The 9564-nt window shown below is 39.5% G+C and overlaps 1 protein-coding gene across 1 annotated transcript; it reads left to right on the top strand.

Moving 5' to 3' along the window:
• Positions 1-5000: 5000 nt before the first annotated feature.
• Positions 5001-8463, top strand: LOC142338149 (uncharacterized). Its single transcript, XM_075387785.1, has 4 exons — positions 5001-5801; positions 5871-7101; positions 7498-7825; positions 8253-8463. The coding sequence occupies exons 1-4, from the start codon at positions 5001-5003 to the stop codon at positions 8461-8463; spliced, it is 2571 nt and encodes an 856-aa protein (XP_075243900.1).
• Positions 8464-9564: the final 1101 nt, after the last annotated feature.

Genomic DNA, 9564 nt, shown 5'->3' with positions numbered 1-9564 from the left:
ATAATTATCCTCTGAACTTGCAAACCAACACATTTATTATTGTTAATGCATCACGATCCAACTCTATTGGAACCCACTGGGTAGTGCTAGCTAAACGATATGCATACCCAATAATATACTTTGCAGATCCATTGGCTCTACCCTTGACTACCTACAAGGATATTTTCAACCATTTACAACAGTGTAAAGACTTGGAGATAATGATGGATATCATGGAACATAGAAGAGACATTCAGTCTCCATTGCAATCTTCAGACTCCCAGCTTTGTGGTTTATTTTGCATATATATTGTTCATTATTTTTATAGTGAGAAATTTCCTTTTATACCTGATGTAAATGAATTAGAGTTGCTAGCTTTTGTAAAACATATGAAGTAAAAGTTAATTTAATTTTGAAACAACAACATTTTTTGAATATCAATTTTTACAAAACTGAAATGTTATGAAAGAGTTTGAGGTTTCTCGCACAAAACTCCCTTGGCCACTAAGCAGAATATCCATTATCTGATAAAGAGTTGAGGAGTGTTCACCTAGCATAAGCTGGCAAAATCGTTTCAAAGTTATATCAGGGACTTTAGAAGAACGTTTGTTGGCCGTAAAAGTACTAATAGATGTCGCTGCTGCCTCATTCAAGGGTGCTGGAAGTTTTTTCTGGTTCTTGGTAACTGAAGAAGTTGATTTTGAAAGGTATTCAACAGCAACATGTAGTCGTGAAATTATTGCACCACGTTTAACAAAGTTTTTTGCGTTGGCTGAATAAGTAATTTGAAACAGTTAACGAGACACGGTATCACCGCAGGTACATAAAGAGAATCGAAAATATTATCATCCTGCGAACCAAATTCATACATAACATGATAATGATTGGAGCCAAATGTACAGCCTTCGATAACTGTTGCAGATGAATGATAACCATATGCATAATTTTCAATTGTTGTGTTTTCAAGTTTTGGTTCCGTCTCACAAATATTGTACTTGAAACGTTTTTGAAATTTCTTGAAATATTCGGGACTGTTCTCATATATTGCCTCAACCATAACGAACAAAAAACAAAAGCTAATTAACTAACTATGAATGCATAAACAATGACAGGAAGCAAAAGGTGTAATAGAAATTATTCCGAATCCTCATCGACTTTTACAGACGTTTTTGGTATCTTCTTTTGGCGCTGAGTTGGTGTTTTGCCGGCCCGTTTTGCTGGACGTTTTGAGTCATCAGTTGAATCCGGTTTTAGAAGTGAATCGATCATGCCAACTGGTTGATCAAGCATTTGTTCTAGTTTTTCTATGTTCTGACATATCAACCGAAACTCTGGCGCCGAAAGTGTAATTTTTTGATTGAAATCCCAGTCAACCTGTTCACTACCACGTTTGAACAATTTCAAGGATAAATAGGTGCCAGTGGTATGATAATTCTTAACAGCAGCCCTAACAAGCCGTTTTTTTATTGAGCGACAGATCCAAATGAAAGTCACTGTACTCAGCATCCTTCGACAAAACATTACCCATAATGTTGCATATATTGAGACAAACTGTATCAAAGTAATCTGAAATGATGAATGACTGATAAGTTACTGTTTATTCGAATGTAAACAATTTCAAACCCCACGCCAACATGTCTAGACAAGATAACAGCTGAACAAACAAACCCACCCACCCTACCGTGTAAACAATATTATACTCCTCTATCAGCTATGACGTTTATACGAAATATGAAATTCAAAAGATCGGAAAAAATCTACCCTGCTGAATCAAGACCCATTCAATGTCACAATTGCCCAAGGCAATTTAAAAATTTCCATTCACTAATGCAACATCGCCGGGCCAAGCATTATAAAGGCCATAGCAGAAAACAGTTTTACAAGTCCCGACCTCTAAATCTAAAAACTGACAAATTTTCATTAGCAATGGAGAAAATAGCTCGCCTACTCGAGTCTATTTATATTTCTCGAGAGCAACCCAATTGAACTTTGGTCAATATGACATAATTCTATTTATAGACATGACGGAATAATGATGAAATGATTAAGTCAAATAAACAAATCGGTCTGCAACAATTTTTTCAATCTTTCCGCCATTGGTTCTTTCTTGTTGTTCAATATAAGTTTTGTGAAAATTCTTTAGTTCTTTGGCACCTTATTACATTACTGCAAGTCTTTTGTTACTTAACCTTCTCCTAGAATTTGCTTTCATCCTGCTTCTCCATTCAGTTCCATATCATATAAAAACAAGTTTTCATTTCTCTTGTTACTAGAATTGGTTCTAGACTCGGTGCTGTTAATTCTTTATAAAATTTTCCTTACAAAGAAAACTGTGTGCGTTGTTACCGTTTAAATCCGTAAAATCAGAACAAAAAACATCTCAATTGTTATCCATCACCTGTAATATGGCTGCTGAATATTTAGAAATTGCAAAGACAAGTGAACGAGGCACTCGAACCCTTGTGCGAATGTGTCACAACTTCAAAAATATTGTCCTTGTAAAGGAAAGCTTTGATGATAAGACAGATTTATGGCACACAAAAAACAGCTTTATTGTTCCAGTTAATTACATTGAACCAATACTTGAATACACAAAACAAAACCATTTATTTCATCTTACAAAAACGCCAGAAAAATCGTTACGACAAGAAGAGTCTCCATATGCTCATCGATATTATGGATGTATTACTCCCATTCAAACAAAAACGCAGGATGTGAAAAAATTGGCGAAGCGAACAAGAAAACTTTTTGCAGACTACGATCATGACTGCATTGAAATTTGGGAGAATCAATTGGGGGCAGCTAGAAGAAGTTGAGCAAATATCTGGTTTTTGGAACTTTGATCAGTCGCCAAGTGAAGAAACAAAAACCCCGGAAAGCCTCGCGTTGCTTGTCAACAATTTTTCTGATGATATCAACTTCGATGAAACACCTCCATTGAGCCAGTGCTATGCCCCCGTCAAGAAGGTCATCAAGTTATCTCGACTCTAAACAAAACAAACCCACCTCAAACTCATTGTGCATATTGAACATTTCATTTGTTGCTTTTCATTGTTCCAACGTATGAACTTTGTGTTTCCTTCTTTAAACTAGTTCTTAATTTAATTTTCTCTAACAATCAATCTTAGCGCTAGACATTGCATGATTTTTTGAGAGAAAGATTTGGGCGATGCGGCGAAATTCAGACATTGAACAGACAAGTATGTGAGACATTGCCGTAAACAAATAAGCAAAAACAGACCGGGTTGAAATAAACCCAGTTGAAGCTTGGATTTTTTCATATCATGACAAACAGTCAATAAACATATTTCACTAATTGCTATTATTCAGTAGAGAAAGTGAAACGAAACTAGGCTATGTAAATAAGAAGTAAAACTGTGAGCTCAGAATCACCTGTGATGAACCAACAAAAACTAGCAAAGCAGGTAAACAAGTGCATCTGTGATATTGACACAACAGTCTGGTAGACTTGCTGCCCCCCCCAACCACTATTTGTGGAGCAGTAGCTTTCAGTCCCAAAAGTAAACAAAAAAGACGCGCACTCTGATTGGTTGAGAGTGTTGTGAAAATGTGTCCCCTCCAACAATAAATTTTTCTCATTTGCTTTTTGCCTTAACTTTCAACTCAAGTTACAGAAATAATTTTCAACTAATCAGCGACAGCAAAAAACTTTCATTCTTTCCTCTTGAAAACGTTCACCCCAGTTCCTTATTTGTCTCAAGTTCTTACACCTGTAATGAATTCAGAGAAGTGTAGAGTTTGCAAAAAGACACTTTCGGACAAACGAAGCTTACGTCGGCACATGAAAGATGTGCATAAACATTATGCACAAACAAACGTATTTGTGTGCGATGAGTGTGCATTTGCTAATGAAAAAGTTGTCGAGCTCGAGACGCATATGAGACAACAACACAACTCAACCCACCCACGCTATTGCCTATACTGCAACAAGTTTTTCACGGACAACCTCAAGTACATGGAGCACATGAATAAAAATCATGGACTGCCAGTATGGGATGCTAATGCTGAAAACAACCCAAACTCTGGAATTTTTCCGTCCGAGCAAGCTTTCGGCGGTGTTTTGAAAACATATGACATACCAGTGGGAGAACATGAAATACACTTGCTAAGTTTCATGCGTAGCAAACGTGATGAGATTGAAAACGTTGTTCAACTCAACACCCAAAATCAAGCACAAAAACTTCAGTTTAGCGCACTGGTAGAACTCACAAAACCAACGAGCGATGAAAATGTTAGCAGCCAGCCAGATCGCCATCAAAATATACATCAACTCAAAAATGCAGCGGGTCGACTTCACAGGCTTGAGCAAATCCTGTTTCGCTGGAATGGTTGAACAAATGCTGCTTGCCTTGAACAACTTTGCATCCCATGGTAGCGGCTGGACAGTAGATAGCATTGAAAACATTGAATTGAGGCTCGCCAGGTCAAAACCAATTGCTGCTTCTTCATATTTAGCTCTGCCTACTGAGCTAGCAAAATGACAGTACCTGTTGAACATTCGAAACCGACAAGACGAGAAATGTTTTCTCTACTGCTATACAGCTCAGTACCATAACACATTCGGACCCCGGTTGATACCCGCCAATGCTTCATGGAGACAAAAGTCAAATCCAATAATGTATAGTTCGGAAAATCCAGGAGCAAAACAAGCGGCTGATGAATTCATGATGCCCATGGCTTTTCACCAGATGGAAAAATTTGAACTGCTGAACTTGGTACGCGTTAATGTTTTTCGACACTCGAACAAGAAACTGATTCCTTTCCGCATATCAAATTATAAAAACTACAATTTCAATCTGGATCTGCTCTTGCATAGTGATGGATGAATGCATCACTATGTCCTGATCACAAATATCAAGGCACTTATTCATAAATATCTGGGAAAACACCAGCGCATTGACAACCTTTTGTGTCGTAACTGTTTCCACATCAGCACCTCATTGGATCGACATGAGAGACATGAAGAAATATGCCATCAAAACACGCAAGCAATAATTAAAATGCCGAAAGCCAAACAGCAAAACTTTGAATTCAAAAATTTTCAAGCCCGATGGTTTGCCTCGATAGTTGGATTTTTCGATCTGGAGTCAATAATTGAACCAGTTGCTAACACTATCAATACACAGCAAAACTCAGTTACTAGAGCATTGGAGGAACACAAGCCGTGTAGTTATGCTTTGCTCTTCGTTGCTTTAAATGAAACAAAGCCATTCTACTTCGATCTCAAATGTGATCCGAATGTCATGGTTGAATTTGTTAAGTCACTGGAACAAATTGCTAGGGATATATACGACGTGAAACAACAACACAAGAACTTTGCCGGTGAGCCAACAATCACTAAAGATCAAGCTAGTTTGTGTTGGATTTGTGAAACTGAATTGAATACATCCTCACTAGATCCCACTGTTCTAGACCACTGCCATTTCACAGGAAAATTTTTGGGATGGGCACATGCGCAGTGCAATTTGAAACGCAAAACTCTAAACTTCACCCCCCTATTTGCGCACAACTTGGCAAACTATGATCTTCATCACGTAGTACTAGCACTACAAAGTCTGATTGACAAAAACACAATTTCAGTTGTGCCAAGCACGAGTGAGAAATTCATCTCATTGCAAATTGGAGTGCATATGAAAACAACACAAATCAAGAAAGGTGTTTGGACAAGCCAGTATGAGTATATCAGACTATTGGACTCATTTAAGTTCATGAATGCATCGCTCGACAAGTTGGTACAGAACCTGCCATCTGATCAATTCACCTTATTGGAACAACATTTTCAAGCGTGGCCAACAACATCGGTTAATTTGCTAAAACAAAAAGGCTCGTTCCCTTATTGCTTCGTCGATAGCTTTGAAAAACTGCAATAGGCCCAGCTTCCCCCTCTCGAGAAATGGACAAACAGTTTGCAGCAGTACGAGGTAACAGTGAGTGAAGATGAATACAAGCGAGCCCTCGAAGTGTTCAGTTTATTCAAGTGCCAAAACATTGGTGATTACTACAATTTGTATTTGACAACAGATGTGTTTCTCCTCGCTGCAGTAGTACTCAGCTTTAGAAAAGTGTGCTATGATACATACGGGCTCGACTGCTGCCAGTATCACACGGCTTCCAACTTGTCGGGAGATGCAATGCTCAAAATATGCAACCCTCAACTACATCTTCTAACAGAAAGGGAACACCTCGACATGGTAGAAAGTCTTATAAGAGGAGGCGTGAGCTCGGTTTACAGCAAGCGGCTCTGTCGCGCAAACAACAAGTTTCTTTCGGACTACAAACCGAAGAACATTTCCTCATCCATAATAATGATCGATGCCAATAATCTGTATGAAGGAATCATGGAAAAATTCCCCCTACCCCTCCATGATTTCGAAATGTTTGACAAAAGTGAATGGACCGATGAGGAAGCCCAGGAAATTTTGCGTCGAATATTGAATACGCCTGATGATGATGAGGTTGGATACATAGTTGAAGTCGATTTCAGTTATCCCGACAGCCTGCACGATCTACACTCTGATTTTCCTTTGGCGCCCACAAAAGATGCGATTGATGAATGCTGGCTCAGTGAGTATCAAAACAGCTTGTTGGCCGACATGCAAATTAAAAAACCCCCGCAGGTGAAAAAGCTCGTTCAGACGTTGTTCGATAAACAGAATTACACTCTGCACTATCAAACCCTCAAACTCTACGTTGAACTAGGATTGGTAGTGACCAAGCTTCATAGAGTGCTTTCGTTCAAACAGCAAAAGTGGCTGGCACCCTACGTACAACTGAACACCGAAAAGCGAAAGCAAGCGAAGAATAAATTTGAGGAGGATTTTTTCAAATTGATGGTTAACTCATCGTTTGGAAAAACTTATGAGGGAAAGCGAAACCGAATGAAAGTCAGGATAACCCACACGGAAGAGGAAACGCTAAAGTGGACAGACAAGCCCGAGTACCAATCATCAAAAATTATTAGCGAAGATCTTGTCACAGTATGCCTTCAGCAATCAGAAATACTTTTGGACAAACCAACCATAGTGGGTGCCTGTATATTGGATTTGGCAAAGAAGTTCATGTTCGAGTTTCACTACAAAGTCATGAAGAAAAACTTTGACTGCAATTTACTTTACTCAGACACGGACTCTTTCGTATATGAAGTGCGTTCAAGAGACTTCTTTGCAGAAATACAACGGAAAAAGTCGGTCGCTGAACAATTTGATTTTTCAAACTTTCCACCAGAACACCCCTTGTATAGCAGGGACAATGCACGTGTCACTCTTAAATTCAAAGATGAGATAGGAAGCCGGCCAATTGCTGAGTTTTGTGGACTCAAGCCAAAACTGTATTAAATCAAGCTCGCTGAAGGCTAGTCTTTTTCACTAGCCCCCCTTTCACTCTACAAACACAAGTAATCAAAACAAACAGGCATATGCAAATCATTCTAGCAAATAAAGTTTCTTTGGGTATGGAAACAATGGAATGAATTTGAAATAAACTAAGTTTTTTTTTCAGGTTGCACCAAACAGTCAGCAAAAGGGGTCACAAAAGATGCACGTCGCAGCATGACGCATGAATTGTACAAGCAAACTCTTTTGGGCGGTGAGGTGGTGCGTCTGCTCAACACGAGAATAGCTTCAAGCAACCACAGGCTGCACACAATTGTGGTCAACAAGAAATCTTTGTCAGGCTACGATGACAAACGATTTATTATGAATGACCAAGTTTCCATGCTGCCATATGGTCATCGTTCAATAAGAGAGGATATGTTCTTCAAATCAATAATGAATGACCCCGATTGGGGCGCCGATGACTTGGGCGAAAGCGAGCAGGAAAGCGGGCGGTAGGCGCAGGAAAGCGGGCAGCATGCGCAGGAAAGCGGGAAGCATGCGCAGGAAAGCGGGCAGCATGCGCAGGAAAGCGGGCAGCATGCGCAGGAAAGCGGGCAGCGGGCGCAGGAAAGCGGGCAGCGGGTGCAGGAAAGCGGGCAGCGGGTGCAGGAAAGCGGGCAGCGGGTGCAGGAAAGCGAGCAGCGGGCGCAGGAAAGCGGGCAGCATGCGCAGGATAGCTCGCAGCAGGTAAAAAACAAAAAGCAGCAAAAAAAACAAACGTCAAACGCAACAGTCAGCAAACGTTCCACAAACTAGTAGCATTCTAAACACAAGTTTCAACTCAATTCCCGACCCAGGTTTTCACCAGCGAAATTATAGCGAGGACGAATTGAATCAAAATTTGGTAGATTTTGATAATTTGTCAGAGTTTTCGGACAGTGGTTCCTCTACAGACGCAGCTTGCGATGGATTCATTCTAAGTCAAGCGATGGAAGATTCAGATAGCAGCCCCCAACCTCTAATCACAATTGATGAACAACCTCCAGCCAACCTCCCAGTAACAATTGATCAACAAAATCTGCAAGATCAACCACCTACCAAAAAGAGAAGACGAGCAAGAATCATAGAAAGTAATAGCGAAGAGGACTGACGAACCAAACAAAACTAAAAAGTCTTGTCTCATCCTGTATTTGTACCTATATTGTCCAAAAAACACTTACAGCCGGGCTTATATGGCCCAGTTGACTTTTTTAAAATGTTAAATTTGTACCGGCCCCCCTTTTTGGGCTAGAAATTTCTTGTGTTTAGTGAGAGTTTGTGATGGTGCACGCGTGAAGAGTGAGAAAGTGAAAGGTGTATTCCAACGTACCAGGAGGGGTTGAACTGCCACAGCGCGTGACAGAGCACAGTTCTTCCTGCACATATCAGACTGTATCAAAATCCGTTTTTGCAACAAATTTGTGTTGCAGAGAACCTACTAAGTCAGCTTTTCCGCTGCCATACATGCAGGGTTTCTCTTATTATTGTGTTACACCCAATAAAAGTCAGCAGAACCGGATGATTTTTTGAAAAATAGTTCCTACCCATATATCCGGTCTACTAAAAACGATTTTTCTTACTCAATTGTTGCGCAGGGTGATGTGTAGTTGTCCGTTACCCAAATCATGAACAAACCTGTCTTGTCGCTCAACAATTTCAGGATTTTGGCACTTCCCGCAATGGCAGATGTTGAGATCAATCACACTTCGGTTCAAGAAGAACACAATTTTCCTCAAGTTTCTGATGTTTCTTGACGAACTAGCTAAAAATTTGAAAAAATTAATTTAAAAAATCAGACTTGACAAGACTGGCGGGGTATTCATTGAATTTTTATTTCAATTAGACAAATTTCTTACGTTTTAATATTCAAGTCTAAACAATCAATTCAACGATTTCGCTCTTTAGTTCTCATTCTGAATAAGTAATAGTTACGTGACTCTGCTTGAAGTCACTGAGCACTTCTGGTGTTTATTGTGAACCGTAAAGCGGCTCAAGTTATTCAGTCAAAATTTCAAAGGTACTTCTGCAAAGTCACTTAACCACGTTTAAAACACACAACTTCACGTTTTAGATTGACGAAAGTCAAGAGTTTCAACTTCTGGCTAAGTAGCAACTTCTGACGTTTTTACTTCTGGCACAGCAGACTTTCGTCATTTGAAAATTGTAGATGAGTGTTTTAAATTTTAAATGTACTCAACACTTCATTGAATGT

The sequence above is a fragment of the Convolutriloba macropyga genome, chromosome 4 (assembly GCF_964194025.1).
Source record: "Convolutriloba macropyga chromosome 4, txConMacr16.3, whole genome shotgun sequence".
In the NCBI taxonomy this organism is placed as follows: domain Eukaryota; kingdom Metazoa; phylum Xenacoelomorpha; order Acoela; family Convolutidae; genus Convolutriloba; species Convolutriloba macropyga.
This window is presented reverse-complemented; position numbering and strand designations above follow the sequence as displayed.

Bases quoted from the DNA above. Each gene is read 5' to 3' on its own strand.
- LOC142338149 (XM_075387785.1), top strand. From the start codon at position 5,001: ATGCCGAAAGCCAAACAGCAAAACTTTGAATTCAAAAATTTTCAAGCC. The intron at 5,802-5,870 runs GTTAATTTGCTA...AAACTGCAATAG, and splicing joins AAGCGTGGCCAACAACATCG to GCCCAGCTTCCCCCTCTCGA. The intron at 7,826-8,252 runs GTAGGCGCAGGA...GTTTTCGGACAG, and splicing joins AGCGAGCAGGAAAGCGGGCG to TGGTTCCTCTACAGACGCAG.